The sequence below is a fragment of the Carcharodon carcharias genome, chromosome 1, assembly GCF_017639515.1.
Source record: "Carcharodon carcharias isolate sCarCar2 chromosome 1, sCarCar2.pri, whole genome shotgun sequence".
NCBI classification, from domain to species: Eukaryota; Metazoa; Chordata; class Chondrichthyes; order Lamniformes; family Lamnidae; genus Carcharodon; species Carcharodon carcharias.
The window spans coordinates 77,035,366-77,052,236 of NC_054467.1; the positions used below are offsets into that span (position 1 = coordinate 77,035,366).

At 41.7% G+C, this 16,871-nt stretch overlaps 1 protein-coding gene across 2 annotated transcripts in view; it reads left to right on the forward strand.

Annotated features, from left to right (window-relative positions):
* Positions 1-16,512, forward strand: part of cpe (carboxypeptidase E) — a 120,150-nt gene extending 103,638 nt beyond the window's left edge. For both annotated transcript variants that reach the window (XM_041196561.1, XM_041196570.1), the window contains 2 exons: positions 13,876-13,994; positions 15,181-16,512. In XM_041196561.1, coding sequence (XP_041052495.1) covers positions 13,876-13,994; positions 15,181-15,279 — 218 coding nt within the window. In that variant the 3' untranslated portion in view covers positions 15,280-16,512. The remainder of the gene's footprint in view (positions 1-13,875; positions 13,995-15,180) is intronic.
* The last annotated feature ends 359 nt before the right edge of the window (positions 16,513-16,871 follow it).

Sequence of the window (16,871 nt, forward strand, 5' to 3'; positions counted from 1 at the left end):
CTAGTCATTATCACATTGCTATTTGTGGGATTTTGCTGTGCACACATTGTCTACTGCATTTCTAACATTACAACAGCAATGACACTTCAAAAGTACTTAATTGGCTGTCATGTGCTTTGGCATGTCCTGTAGTCATGAAAGGGGCTATATAAATGCAAGTCTTTCTTTGATCTGCTTTGTTAACTTGCCCTGTCACCTTCCAAGATTTGTGTACAACCACCCTCAGATTTCTTTCTTATTGCATCCACTTTAAACTTGTAAAATTTAGCATGTCTTGCCTCTCTTCATTCTTCCTATCAAAATTAACTCACAATCTTCTGCATTGAGTTTCATTTGAATGTGTTCATCCATTTCACCAGTTTGTCTATGCCCTCTTGAAGTCTATTACTATTTTGCTCACTGTATACAACACTGCCAAGATTCATGTCACCTGAACATTTCAAAATTGTGTGTTTTACCAAGTTCAGGTCATTAATGCATATCAAAGACAGCAGTGATTCTAGTACTGAGCCATGGGGAACCCCACTGTGTAGCTTCCTCCAGTTTGAAAGTTAATCATTCTATCCCTTAACCAATTTTATGTCCGTGCAGCTACCCTTTTTATCCCATGGGCTTCAGTTTTTCTAACAAGCCTAATATGTATTACTTTATCAAAAGCCCTTCGAAAGTCAACATACACAACATCAACTGGCCCTGTCCTTATCCACCCTCTCTATTACCTCATCAGAAAACTCAAGCGAGTTAGTTAAACACAATTTGCCCTTAACAAATCCATGCTGGCTCCTCTTTATTAGTCCACGCTTGTCCATCTGGCTTTTAATTTTTTCCTGGGTTATGGTTTCAAAAAGCTTATCCACCACTTCCGTTAAAATGATGGCCTGTAATTTCCTGGTTTATCCTTTTTTCTTGATCAAGGCTGTAACATTTACAATTCTGTCCATGTATCTAAGGAGAATTGGAAGTTTGCGGAACCACCTCAGCCAAATTTAAAGTGGATTCAAGAAGAGGGAAATCTGAGGGTGTTTGTACACAAATCTTGGAAGGTGGCAGAACAGTTAACAAAGCAGATCAAAGATCGACTTGCATTTATATAGCTCCTTTCATGACTACAGTACGTCCCAAAGCACTCGACAGCCAATTAAGTACTTTTGAAGTGTTACTGCTGTTGTAATGTTGGAAATGCAACAACCAAGGTGTGCACAGCAAACTCCCACAAACAGCAATGTGATAATGACTAGATAATCTGTTTTTGTGATTTTGATTGAGGGATGTATATTGGCCAGGAATTACACCCCTTTCTTCTCTCAGCAACATAGGTACATTCTATTTGAACTGGGTGACTTATCAACTTTAAGTACTGCCAGCCTTTCTTGCATCTCCTCTTTATCTATTGCAACTTACCCATCTTCCTCTCAATCTCCTTGTTTACAGTAGTTTTGGAAAAGACCACTTCCTTGATAATAACGATACAAAGCTATGCCTTTTGCTTCCACCAGTAGATCTCCATTTTGGTTCTCAATTGGCCTCACCACTCCTCTAACAACCCTTTTACTGTTAATATGCGTATAGAAGATTTTTGCTTCCCTCCTACATTAGCCATTAATCTCTTCTTGTACTGTTTCTTTGTCCCTCTTTTCCCACTTCTGCTCTGTTGTTCTTATATCCAGTCTGACTCTCTCTTATTATCAAACTGACATCAGCCTTACACCCACTTTTTCTGATTTATCCTACTCTAACAGATTCACCATCCTGAAAACTCTGACTTTAGTTGCCCTCTCTTTGCCCTACATGGACATGTACGTGGACAGAACCAAGCCATCTCTTAAAAAGCCACCAATTTCCTCATTACATTTCTACCTGCTGGTCTGTGACTCCAATTTACCCGCGGACCAAATCCCTTCTTGATTCACTGAAATTAGACTCCTCCATTAAATATTTTTGTTATATTATGTCCCTTGACCTTCTCCAAAGGTAGTTTGATTCTTATGATACTATGATAGCTATTCCTGAGACGGTTGATGACTGAGATATTCTCCAGTTTAGCCACATAGAGTTAACAGTACAGAAGAAGGCCATTCAGCCCATTGTGTCTGTCAATCACTTCCTAATTCAAAATGAACCCCAAAATTCAGTTTCCTTCATATAAATTTGTAACTTTCTCAATCTAAAATATTTATGTATTCTTTTCTTAAAAGATACAATAGCTTTGCTTCAGTCACTCCAACATTCATCTGTGAAATAAAATTTCTCCATACCTTGCTCTTCACTCTCTCAGTGCCAGTTTTACATAGATGACCAATTCTCATGGACTCCCCAACAAGTGGAAACAATTTTTGTTGTGCATTCTATCAAAATCTTTCTTAATTTTAAGAACCAGCACAGTGTACCAGTGAAACGGAAGCCCTAATAACTCTATATTTCATATAACTGAGGAGGCAGTTATAATTTGATGTCAAGGTTAATAATTCATTCAATGGCATCAGCTCACACAGCGTGAATGGATCTCTCACACCAGGAATCGATCTCTCCTCAGGGCAGAAGTTCAGTGTGTGGGCAATAGCTTGACCTTTTTGGCCACAGTCACAAATTGAGCATTTCCTCATGCTCCACCTGTGGGACAAATGGCCACATCTTCCCTGGCCCATCCTCAAGTGGTTCAGTGTTGTCCACATTTTCCATGGAATGTTGAAACCTGGGACTTCACCACTAGGGTCAGTTACCCGGTTGTGGTTGGTGATGTTTACAGTCAGTTCAGAGGTGTGTCATCGAGAGGTGTGGCTGTTGTCAGTTTGTAGGGTGTGGAGTGTGTTCCAGTAGGGATTATGGGATTCCTGACACATACGTGATTATTGTTTTGAGGTCCTGTGTAAATGGGAGTGCTACGTTAGCTGTCAGCTGGTAGTCTTCTTTGAGGAAGCTGTTTTCCCTGCGGACATCAGGAGGTTCAATGTGTGCTAGCGCAGGAAGCTACTCGAGCTGTGTTCCAGAAACAATCCTCATGACTTCCTGAAGGTGGATATCTACCACATTTGTGTGGTGGCTCCTGAGCCAAGTTGGGTAACCACAGCGAGTGAAACAGTGCATAGGGTGTTGGCTCTGCTTCCCCAGGTGATACCTGCCAGTTTCCATATGAGATTCATTCTCCCCTTGACCTTGGCTCCGGTGTTCTGGACGTGTTGCCAGTAGGTCAAGAGTGACGATGAGATATTTTGATGTTGGGTCGTGGATGAGTGGTCAGCCGCAGAACTAGACATGAAGTTCTTCCCTGGTCTTCACGTTGTTCAGGTGGGAGGCTGAAATGACAGCCTTGGCAGCATTTCATTGAAGTCTCCATTTTCTGAAATTGGCTTCCAGGGAACATAGATCTTTAAAATAAATAATTCTTGAAGAGATATTTCATAATACCCAACAAAGATACACTCCAGTGAAAGACTCTAGGGCTCTAGGGGAAGGATGCACCATTCGGGGCCAACTAATGAAGTTAAAGATGGTATCAAGTTGAAAGAAAGAATAGAAAGAAAAATACGTGCAATTCTGGGAAGATTAGTGGCAGGTTAGAAGATTGGACAGAATATAAAAAGCAGCAAGGAATCACTAAAAGAGCAATATGAAGGGAGAAATTAGTATGAGAGAAAGCTATATAGATATATAAAACTAGAAAGGGTTTCTACAGGTGCTTAAAAAGGAAAAGGGTAACTAAAGTGAGTGTTGATCCTTTAAAGAGCGAGTTTGGGAAATGGAGAATAAGGAATTGGTGGATGAATTGAACAGATACTTTGCATCTGTCATCACTTTAGAAGATAGAGATAACTTCCCAGAATTAATCATAAAACAAGTGATGAAAGGGAGGGAGGAACTTAAAACAATTACAATTACCAGGGAAAGAGTACTGAGAAAATTATTAGAACTAAAAGCTGCCAAGTCCCCAGGCCCTGATGGACTTCATCCCTTAGGGATTAAAAGAAGTGGCTGCTAAGGTAGTAGATGCAATGGTTTTATTTTCCCAAAATTCCATAAATTCTGGAAGGATCCTATCAGATTGGAAATAGTGAATGTAACTCATCTGTTCAAGAAATGAGGGAGACAGAAAGCAAGAAACTATAGGCCAGTTAACTTAACATCTGTCATAGGAAAAATACTGGAATCTATTAAGGAGGTTATAGCAAGGCACTTAGAAAATCTCAATGCAATCAGGCAGAGTGGTTTTGTGAACAGGAACTAGTGTTTGTCTAATTTATTAGGGTTCTTTGAGGAAGCAACAAGCAACGTGGATAAAGGGGAACCTTAGATGTGGTATACTTGGATTTCCAGAAGGAATTTAACAAGGTGCCACATCAAAGGTTACTAAACAAAATAAGGGCCCAAGGTATAGGGGGTAACATATTAGCGTGGATAGAAGATTGTTTAACTAACAGGATGCAGAGAGTAAGGATAAATGGGTCATTTTTGGATTGGCAAGCTGTGAAGTGCCACCGGGATCAGTGTTGGGGCTTCAATTATCTACAACCTATATCAAAGACCTGGATGAAAGGACCGACTATATGGTTGCTAAATGTGCTGATGACACAAAAGTTGGTAGGAAAGTAGGTTTGAAGAGGACATAAGGAGTATGCAAAGGGATATAGATACATTAATGAATAGGCAAAATTCTGGCAGATGGAGTATAATCTGTGAAAATGTGAACTTTTCCACTTTGGCAGGAAGAATAACAAAGCAGCATTTTATTTAAATGGAGAGAGATTGCAGAACTCTGCAGTACAGAGAGATCTGGTTGCCTTGGTACATGAATCTTAAGAAGTTAGAATGCAAGTACGGCAAGTGATTAGAGAGGCAAATGGAATATTGTCATTTATTGCAAGGGGAATGGAATATAAATGTAGGTAAGTTTTTCTACAGCTGCACATAGCATTGGTGAGTCCATATCTGGACGTGTACAGTTTTGGTCTCCTTATTTAAGAAAGGACATCATTGTATTAGCAGTTCAGAGAAGGTTCACGACTGATTCCTGGGTTGAGGGGATTATCTTATGAAGAAAGATTGGACAGGCTGGGCCTGTATTCATTGGAGTTTAGAAGAATGAGAGGTGATCTTATTCAAACATATAAGATCCTGAGAGGACTTGACAAGGTGGATGCTGGGAGGGTATTTCTGCTTGTGGGAAAGATGAGAACTAGAGGGCATGGTTTAAAAATAAGGGGCCTCCCATACAAGATGGAGATCAGAAGAAATTTCTTCTGAGGATTGAGAGTCTGTGGAATTTTCTCTCCAGAGACCAGTGGAGGCAGGATTACTGAAAATGTTTAAGGCAGGGGTAAGTCAGATTCTCGACTAACAAGTGAGCCAATGGGCATAGGAAGTAATCAGGAAAGTGGAGTTGAGGCCACAATCACATCAGCCATTTTTTAAATTCATTCTTGAGATGTGAGCTTTGCTGGCTAGGCCAGCATTTATTGCCCATTCCTAGTTGTCCTTGAAAAGGTGGTGGTGAGCTGCCTTCTTGAACCACTGCAGTCCATTTGGTGTAGGTACGCCCACAGTGCTGTTAGAGAGGGTCTTCCAGGATTTTGACCAGTGACAGTGAAGGAACGGTGATATATTTCCAGGTCAGGATGATGAGTGGCTTGGAGGGGAACTTCTAGGTGATGGTATTCCTATCTATCTGCTGCCCTTTTCCTTCTAGGTGGTAGTGGTTGTGGGTTTTGAAGGTGCTGTCGAAGGAGTGTTGGTGAATTCCTGCAGTACATCTTATAGGTGGTACACACTGCTGTTACTGTGTGACGGTGGTGGAGGGAGTGAATGTTTGTGGATGTGGTGCCAATCAAGTGGGCTGCTTTTTCCTGGATGGTGTCAAGCTTCTTGAGTGTTGTGGGAGCTGCACTCATCCAGGGAAGTAGGGAGTATTCCATCACACTACTGACTTGTGCCTTGGACGGGCTTTGGGGAGTCAGGAAGTGGGTTACTTGTCGCGCTATACCTAGCCTCTGACCTGCTGTTGTAGCCACAGTATTTATATGGCTATTCCAGTTTAGTTTCTGGTCAATGGTAACTCCAGGATTTAATAGTGGGGAATTTGGTGATGGTAATGCTGGTAATGATGGTAATGACGGAACATCAAGGGGCGGTGGTTGGATTCTTTCTTGTTGGAGATGGTCATTGCCTGACACTTGTGTGGCGCGAATGTTACTTACCACATGTCAGCCAAAGCCTGGATATTGTCCATGCCTTGCTGCATTTGGACATAGACTGCTTCCGTATCTGAGGAGTTGCGAATGGTGCTGAACGTTGTTCATTGAGCGTACATCCCCACTTCTGACCTTATGTTGGAAGGAAGGTCATTGATGAAGCAGCTGAAGATGGTTGTGCTGAGGTCACGGCCCTGAGGAATTCCTGCAGTGATGCCCTGGAGCTGAGATGACTGACCTCCAACAACCACAAACATCTTCCTTTGTGCTAGGTATGAATCTAACCAGTGGAGAGTTTTCCCCTGATTCCCATTGACTCCAGTTTTGTCAGGCTCCTTGATGCCACACTCATTCAAATGCTGCCTTGATGTCAAGGCCAGTCATTCTCACTCTACCTCAGGTGTTCAGCTCTTTAGTTTATGTTTGAACCAAGGCTGTAATGAGGTCAGGAGCTGAGTGGCCCTGGCGGAACTCAAACTGGCTGTCAGTGAGCAGGTTATTGTTAAGCAAGTGCTGCTTGACTGTTGATGACCCCTTCTATTACTTTACTTATGACCAAGAGTAGGCTGATGGGGCGGTAATTAGCTACAGAGCCTCTAGTTAAGGAAGGGAATAAAACCTGCGTAGGAGCCTTTTGCTGGGCAGTAATGTGAGGTGTACCTATGTGAAACTGGATGGGGACAGTACAGATTGGTCTGAGAGACCATTCTTAGTAAAATAAACTAAACCAGGCATTAAACCACTTAAATATGGACATTAGGTACCAGCTGCTTGTTAAAGGACCCCCCTCTTCAAAACTCATTGGTGATGAGTGGGGCAGCAGTTGGCTCTGCCTTCTCAAAATTTTTTAGTGGCCTCAGAGGTTGCTAATGACAATAAGCGTGTAAAAAATGATTTTAATCTCTTCCTATGGAGCCACCATAACCCATTCCTACTCCCCCTCCCCAGGACCTAACTAACATCAGCTTCTAGTGAGGCAGGAAACTCAACATTGATATTAAAGGCAAAATACCGAGAGTTTCGGAAATCTGAAATTTAAACAGAAAATGCTGGAAATGTTCAAGAAGCCAGTCAGCATCTATGGAGAGAGAAATGGAGCTAACATTTCAGGTCTGTGATTTTTTTGTGAGAACTGGAAGCTGTTAGAAATGTAATAGGTTCTAAACAAAGCATGGAAGCAGGGAAAAGAGGAGGGGGGAAAGAATAAAACTGAAGGTTGTGATATGATGGAAGGCAGAAGAGATTTAAATAGGAAAAAAAGTGTGATGGTGCAAGATCAAAGGGGGCAATAATGGGAAAAGTGAAAACAAAACCTGGATATAGGCCTAGAGATGGTGTAAATGGCAGCAGCAGAATTATTAGCAGATGGCTGAAAAAATAGGAGCCATGGTTATGATGTGAAATTGTTGAATTCAATTTTGAGTCTGGAAGGCTGTAAAGTGCCTAATCAAAAGATGAGGTGCTGTTCCCCGTGCTTGTGTTGAGCTTCATTGGGATGGTGTTGTAGGTAGAGGACAGAATGGTCAGAGTGGGAGTGGAGCAGAGAATTAAAATGACAGATGATCAGAATCCTTGGGTTCTGGTTGTGGAATGGATGGAGACATTTTGCAAAGCACTCATCCTGTCTGCATTTGATCTCCCCAGTGTAGAGGAGATGGCATCGTCAACAGTGAATGCAATATTCTTAAATGAAGGAAGTTCGAGCAAATTGCACTCACTTGGAAGGAGCATTGGAGTTTTGGATAGTGGGAAAGGAGGAGGTGAAGGAGCAGGTCTTGTTTCTCTTGTACTTGCCTTGGGAAGGGGAGCATGTGTTGATGTGATGGAAAGGTGAAGCAGGATTTTGTGGAGGGATTGGTCCATTCAGAATGTCAAGAGGGGAGGGGAGGGGAAGATGTCTTTGGTGGTGGCATCATGTTGGTGGTGATGGAAATGGTGGAAGATGATGTGTTGAATACAAAGCTGGTGGGGTGGAAGGTGAGGACAAGAATAAGCCTGTCATGGTTCTGGAAGGGAGAGGAAGCGTTGAGAGCAAAAAGGCGGGAAATGGGACTGACATAGTTAAGGGTCTTGTCAACCACTGTGGAGCAGAATCCTCATTGAGGGAAAAAGGAAGATATATCGGGAGCAATAATGTAGCATCATCAGAGTAACTTTTTATTAATTCGCTCATTGTATGGGAGCACATACCTAATGAAGATGGTAGTGAGCCACTTTCTTGAATCACTGCAGTCCACTTGGTGTAGGTACACCCACAGTGTTGTCAGGGAGCAAGTGCCAGGAGTTTGAACCATTGACAGTAAAGGGACGACAATTATAGTTCCAAGTCAGGTTGGTTTGCGACTTGGAGGGGAACTTGCAGATGACCATGTTCCTATGCACCTTTATTTTTCTAGGAGGTGAGGATCTAGAAGATGCTGTCGAAAAGATTTGGCAAATTGCTGCATCTTGTACATTGTACACTTTGCTGCCACTGTGTACCAGTGCTGGAGTGAGTGAATGTTCACAGTGGTGGATGGGGTGCCAATCAAGTGGGCTGCTTTGTCCTGGATTGGCTGAAGACTCGTTTCTGTGATGTTGGGGTTCTCAGGAACAGACTGAGCACTTCTGGCTGTGATAGAGACTAAGAAACTGGAGGAATGGAATAGAGCCCTTTCAGCCACTGGGTTATGAGGAAATGTAATCAATGTTGCTGTGGGAGTCCTCACTTATCACCCCACCAGCCTCCCCATTCAAAGGATCATTCTCCTCCATTTCCGACAGCTCCAGCATGATGCCACCACCAAACATATCTTCCCTTCACCCCCCCGCTCCCCACCCCTCCCCAACGGCATTCCACAGGGATCGTTCCCTCTGGGACACCCTGGTCCACTCCTCCATCACCCCCTACACCTCAACCCCCTCCCACGGCACTTTGCCATGCAACTGCAGAAGGTGCAACAAATGCCCCTTTACTTCCCTCCTCCTCACCGTCCAAGGACCCAAACACTCCTTTCAAGTGAAGCAGCACTTCACTTGCACTTCCCTCAATTTAGTCTACTGCATTCGCTGCTCCCAATTCGGTCTCCTCTACATTGGAGAAACCAAACGCAAACTGGGTGACCGCTTCGGAGAACACATTCAGTCTGTCCGCAAGCATGACCTAGACCTCCCTGTCACTTGCCTTTTCAACACTCCACCCTGCTCTCATGCCCAACTGTCCGTCCTTGGCCTGCTGCAACGTTCCAGTGAAGCTCAACGCAAACTGGAGGAACAGCACCCCATCTTCCGACTAGGCACTTTACAGCCTTTCGGACTTAACATTGATTCAACAGCTTCAGATCATGAACTCTCTCCTCAATCTCCACCACCTTTTCGATCCCCCTTCTTCCAATAATTTCTATTTTTTAATATATTTTTCTTTTCCCACCTATTTCCATTATTTTTAAATGTATTTCCATCCATTGTTTTATCCCCACCTTTTAGCCTATTTTGATCCCTTCCCCCCACTCCACCCCCACTAGGGCTATCTGTCACTTGCTCATCCTGCTTTCTACCCTTCATGTCATCATTAGCACATGCCTCAGCTAATATCGCCACCATCAACACCCCTTTGTCCTTTTGTCTATGACATCTTTGGCAATCTCTTCTTTTCCTCCACCTATCACTGGCCCTCTATCCAGCTCTACCTGTCCCACCCCCCTCAACCAGCTTATATTTCACCTCTTTTCTGTTTTTCCTTGGTTCTGATGAAGAGTCATACGGACTCGAAACATTAACTGTATTCCTCTCCTCAAATACTGTCAGACCTGCTGAGTTTTTCCAGTTATTTTTATTTCTGTTTCACATTTCCAGCATCCGTAGTATTTTGCATTTATCTTATTGCTGTGGGAGTCAGTGAGCTTATAGAGGAGACAGCCTATCCCCAGAAATAGAGATTACAAAATTGAGGAAAGGAAGATTTAGAGAAGGATCATGTGAAAGCTAGGGAGGAGTGGAAATTGGAAGTTAATTAATTTTTTCCTGTTCAGCATGAGAGCAAGAAACAGCAATGATACAGTCATAAATGTACCTCAGCACTGTTGCAATGAAGCTCGAGGACCAGCAGCACATCTTTTGATTAGGCACTTTACGGTCTTCCAGGCTCAATAGTGAGCTCAACAATTTCAGGCCATAACCGTTACACCTGGTTTTTGGACAGCAGCTAGTATGGATTCTGCAGCTGCCACTTATACCGCTAGACCCATGTTTTGCACCCTGTCCCATTGCTGCCTGCCTTTTGCCTTTGCACATCATCCTTTTTGACATTTGGGCCCGAATCACTGTTGGATTGCCACTCTACTCCTACTTTTCTCCTTCACGCCAGAGCTCAGCACTTCTGGCTAGGGCTTCCGATCCTGGCTTTTCCAGAAATGCACAGCATACTTGAAATGGAGCCACTTCACCATTTTATGGCATAAGCTGCCGTCTTCCAGTAAGTAAAGAGTTTAAATATCCCAAAGCTTCTTTTGAAAAACTATGGAGAGAAAGTAAGTGGGTAAGGGATAGGGTAGGTGAGGGGGTAGGTTGGGTAAGGTAAGGAGGTAGGGTGGGTGAGGGGATAGGGTGGGAAAGGGAGTATGGTGGTAGGTGGGTGAGGTGGCAGTGTGGCAACTGGGTAGGGTGGTAAGTGTGTGGAGTGGATGGGTGGTAGGTGGGTGGGGTGTTAAGTGGCTGAAGTGTTAGAGTGGCAGATGGGTAGGGTGGCAGGTGGGAGAATGGGTAGGTGGGTCAGGGGGTAGTCAGGAGGGATTGACAGGTCACTGGCTGGTCATGTCAGGTCAGGGGCTAGTCAGGTTGGGTTGGGGGGTAGTCGGGGCATTTAGTGTGGGTGGAGGCCATCAGTGTGAATGATTGGGGGGTCAGTTGTATAGTTTCCCAGGAGATAGACTGGGTTTTTTACTGTCTAACATTTCCTGGGTAACTATCCAGGTAAGTAAATCGGAACCAACTTAAAGTTGTCGAGTTTTTCAGAAGGTCCCAGGGAGCAGGGGAATTGCACATTGGAAGTAAAACATCCTGGGCAAATCCCATGGAGTCAGTGCATTGGGACCTCAAGGGGCCCTGTGACACATCTTCTGAGGTGTGTCTGGTCTCTGACCATCTGGAGACTTAGTCACTCCGGTTTTCTGCTGTATGACAGGCTTTCTCTTTTGTTTTTGCTCCCCCTCCCCCACCTTTCCATGCTTCTGCACTTGCTTAAAATCTGTTACATTTCTAACTTTCTTCAGTTTGTAAGAAATGTTAACTCTCTTTCTCTCTCCACTGTTGAGCAATTCCAGCATTTTCTGTTAATAGCCCAACATTGATGACCTTGCTTAGGCAAGCTGCTAATCGAGGCGTCAGCAATGATGGCAGCTTGGGCTGAGTATACTGATGAGGCCCAGGCACCAGTTTCCACCGATCCTCAGCCTCTTGGTTTAGGTGCATGCTTGACATACCTGAGCCAGTGAATGGACCATGACTATTTTCTAAATCTTCGTCTTTAGGAGAACTGAGGAGGAAACTGAGGGAATGGGGGCAAAATTGTTGTGCTAATTTATTGTTCCTCTGCTACAGGAGTTCCATTATAGAAATGCCCTTGTGTACCAGCATGTTTTAAATAAAATGTTAGTGCTACGGTTCCTTGAATTATATATAAAAAAGCATCATCGGCACACATTTATTTGTACTGGGATATGGTTCTGCAAAATCCTTAAGGATGTTTGTAGAATTCAAGAGTTAACATCAATAAACCCTACTTCATAGTGAGTAGGGTTTAAGATCTCTGAAGAGTTCAAAGTCTGATGGATTTCTGAGTGGGTAATAACAAATTCTCTTCACTGAGCTCTCTGCTGCTAAATAACATATGTAATATAAAAGCAATTGATCCTCACAATTTGGCTTTGAATTTCTTTCTTGAAAGAACAGTCTTTACTGTCAATACATGGGAATATTTGAAAGTTAATTAAAATTCAAATGGCACAATCATGAAAGAAGCACAGAAGGATGTCGTGCAGCACACGTGGATTGAAACAGGAATTAAACACTTTAGTAGAGAGGCTGTGATTATTCCTGCCTCTTACATCTGTGGAGGATAAGGGAGGTTGGACAGATGTGCAGCTGTTTTGTAGATGATGCCCTGTTGTCAGAATGCCTGGGGGCTTGTCTTTCCCCTCCATTGTCTATCAATAATCCAATCCCTTCACATCTTTCTCTCAGCACAATTTCAAAAGATCAATCATCAGACCCAAGTTTGGTATAACTCATCATTTACACTTGCTCTAAATCAGTAATTAGTGATAATTAATATTTACATCTGCTGGGGATGGAAAAGAAAAGAGTGCTAAATAACATTTGCAAGCTATTTCGAAACATTTGTTAAATTTCCAACATGATCTCATCTGGGAGTGACTGCATCACATCTGCACTTGTGTCTAGCCAAAGTGCAGCTGAAAGCTGTGTTTAAAGATCAGGTCAAGGACCACTGACTCTTTTCAATTGACATATGCAACTCTTCCCAGCTTTAACTTAGCCTATTGCTCCAAGGTTCATGTTGAACCAGCTGCATTAAAGAGTGAAAGTATATTCATAACAGCTGTATGAGACGATGGAGATCTGACTTTGTGAATAGTACTGAGGGAAGCAAGTTTATACTTTTTATCTAGCCAGTGTTTCAAAACAAGCCTACAAATTGAGAATGTGGTTCTAGGAAGAAAAGTGAAGGGAAATTGTTTTTCACCTAAAGGATGATGGACCTGTGGAATAAGGGAGTGAATTTCCACCAAGGTTTTCTTGCACATTCACCAAAATTTCGATAGGAGAGCCTTGGAAATCCTGCAAAAACAGGATGAACAGTATTGACACTATTTTGTTAAGGGTTTTGTGGTTCCCTTGCTGAAGTTATGGCAGATGAGTGAGAATTTGCTCCCTACGTTTCCAGCAAAGACATTGACATGGATGTTATAAAAAGATTCAAGAGACAATTTGATATTTTTCTGCAGAGAGAAAGAATTGAGGGACACGATGACAAGAATAGAGGGAGCTGATTTTTTTAAAAAAAGGATAGGCTTGTTGGGCCTGATGCTCTTTCCCTATTCCTAAATAATTTTCTGTTCATCTATACACCATTTCTATAGCAAACACATTTAATCGTTGCATATCAGCCATTAAATGTGTTAACAGCCATTAAATGTGTTCCTTGGTTTTTAATTATTTTTATTCTCGATGATCCAGCTGTAAAAATTAAAATAGGGCACTGGAAGGAAGATGATGGTGCAAGGCAGACATCCCTGAAAGTGGATTTTGGACTTGGTTATTTCCTTGCTGCTTACCCAGCTGAAACGAGCCCCCCAGTGATAGCTCACACCTCCCTTTAAACTTGAATCCTGTTATTATTTTTAGGAACATTCCCACTGGCCAAAACAAACCTGGTGCTTTTGTAGACCCAGAAAGATAATGATTGAAGCAAAAAATTGCTTTGTTGCTTAATGTAGTTACTTAGCTCTGTAGAACTTCTGCTTGTTCTCAACTGATCAGATACTTAGGAAATCCCTTGAATTCATTAAGAACTGCTCTAATTGGAATATATATAAATTGCAAAAACTGTCCAAGGCTGGAAGGAATCTGTCAGTCAAAGAATATCCACTGGTTTGATTAAAGCTGTAACTCATGCACATTTTTTCTTTCTCTTCAGCTAAAGATGGTGATTTTTGGAGGCTTCTGGCTCCTGGAAACTACAAAATCACAGCTTCTGCTCCAGGATATCTAGCAGTAACTAAAAAAGTGGCAGTTCCTTTTAGCCCAGCCACAGTGGTAAGCTTCACTAATTTACTTAAAACAATCTTGTATCCCACTTCACACTTCACCCATGAAAATAAAAGGAGTTTCTGTGTTAGAAAATCTTGCACTGACTGTCCAGATTCCCACAACTAAATCTGAGCATGCAACAAGATTCATGACATGGATTAAAAAAAAAACTCTTACTGTGATAAATGCTCACTAACCCTTCCATTTCAAACACATTACTATTAATCTCTTCATAGATAGTTGGCAATAATGACCCAGTAAATAACTGGGCCATCTGGCACACGGCTGTCATAATTCCACTGCTTGGGAGTGTCTGGGGGTGTTGTGTCTGGGGCAAAATCTCTGTTTGACATCGATGGTCCCCAGTGTCAAAGGGATATAGCTGGACTCTGTATTGTGGGATTTCCTCCTCCTCCCACCAGTAGGTTCTGGCATAAGTGTGAAGGTTGGTTTGGCCCGAGTGAGATGAGGCATTTTGGCTGCCTGAAGGCTGGAACTGGCCTAGCCCATTTCCCCAGAATACTTAATTTTAAAAAAAACTTTGAAAATTCTTTCATTACAAAACATAATTGATACTCATATTTTGCTTAGACTAAATAGTGATAAAATGGTCAGCCCTTGAGGTTTGGCTTCTTGGTACAAAGTGGGAATTTTATTTGACTAATAATAATTGCTGTATGGCACTTTCATAATTATTCTTTGAATACGCCTCTGTGAACCATTTTGAAACTTTTTTCTATACTAAAGGTACTATACAAATATAAATTGTTGATAACGTTCTTTTCTCAAGTACTTACAGACCCTTATAAACAATGGTTGGTATTAACTGAATGTTAACCAAGTTTGGTACGATTTACATTTCCCACAGTTTCAGAAATCCAGTAGGTTATAAAGAAAGAAAGAAAGAACTTGAAATAATATAATGCTTTTCATGACTTTTATTCCTCTTTGTCTTGTGTGTGTGGTATTGGGGTGGAGGGATGCTGGGGGTGGTGGGGGGGGTCGTGGGTATGGTGGGAGAATGTGATTCTGCTGTGTAGAACTCACACAATGATCCTGTGTGACAAGCTCAGTGGACCAGCTGATGTTTTCTTGCCCTCATTTTTGTATATTCATCTAGTTGCATATGAATAATTTGCCAAGTACAGACGTTATTTTTCAAACATCTTTATCTTGGTCTGATTCTTTGTAGGTTGATTTTAATCTTGAATCATTTTCTGAGAGAAAAGAAGAGGAGAAGGCAGAAATAATGGAATGGTGGAAGATGATGTCTGAAACACTGAACTTTTAAGCCGGAGGCTGTTGCTCCTTTTCAAAGCACGTGCTTTAATGGGACGTGGGTGGCATACTGATCTCTTTCTTTAGACATTGAATTATTTACGTTTTCCTGTGTTTTAGTATTACTTGAGCACAGTAGGTATTATGTGAGGTGAACAATCTGGTGTCCCTGCCTTTATCAAGCCACTTCTTCAGCTAGGACGTATGCTGCCATTTGGTGGAGATTCCATTTTGTTCATCTTACTCAAAGATTAGTTCCCTCCCTTCATGGACTGTTTTAGATAAGTGTGGTCACTGTTACTGTGTCTTTGTATCTCTGTTATAATTCATTTTGTAGTCCCAAATAATGTCTTGACTAAAAATATCAGGTCATGTTTGGAAAGGGGAGGGAGAAAAATACCTTAATTTTAAAATAACTTGACGAATGAAGTGTGTACAGTCTTCACAAATTTATGTAACTGAAAGTATACAAAGTGAAGGCTAAAGTCCGTCCAGGATTTATTTATTTAAGGTAAAAGAAGGAAAAATATCATGTCAGATGTGAATTGGAAAATTGTTGTTGGTTAGTGTATGAACATATTGATTTTCTGTAATGGTTTGAACATTAAGTTTAAGGTAGCAACTTACATGTAATCAACCCAACAGAAACTGACATTTCTGCAGCAAATAGCAAAACTATGAGCCTGAGCACTTGGGAGGCAAAACTATTTTTCTCTTCTTCAGATTGTAAAATTAATTGTGCAGCACAGTTCCAAGTTCCATTGCACCTAAATGTATGAAATTCTTATTATTGCCCAGTAATGAGAAAAATTAAAAGGTTTAACTTACAATTTTAGGGAATGTATGTGTATTAGATAGTACATCAATCGTATAATACAATGCTGTGTTCTCTTAAAAATTCATTTTGCAATTAGCTAAAACTAAGGACAGTACCACGTGGTTGTATGGGGAATCTGATGTGCTCTGCCTTTTTAACGATGTAACAACACCCTATTCATGATGTTAATGTCTCATTACTTTAAAGAGTGATGTCAGGCCATTAGACAGAATAATTCTCCATTACATTAAAACAATGTTGGGGTGTATTTTATGTTCTGTTTTTATACACTGAACATTACACTGTTACCTCAGAAGTAGATGAGAAAGCAGCTGCATATATTAATGTCCTTATATCTTGCAAAATGACCTGTAAGTTGGGCTTTGCTGTTTAGTGTGTTAGTGATAAAGATGAAATGTTGCCCAGTGACCATTGTTTTTGTCATTTGTTCACACTCGGTCCTGTAATTTCTGTATATAAACTGTGTTGTCCATATCAGTGTCATAAGCCAGAGCAGAACTAGTGAAAAATGCAAAGTAGCAGCCATAGAGTAGTGTTCCTCCAGTCAGTTCAATTCTTAAGATTATCTGTAACCGGGTTCACTTATGAGCTGATTTGAAAACGTTCCTTCTGTACAACTTCTCTTTTTTTCCTATCGATAAGGAACTTTGGGCTTTTAAAAAAATGTTTACTTACTCTACATTATCATGGCACTTCGTGAATTTTCTTTCCTGCAAGCAAGAACTACTTGAGGGAGCACAGGCACCTTTCAGAATCTCTAAGAGACT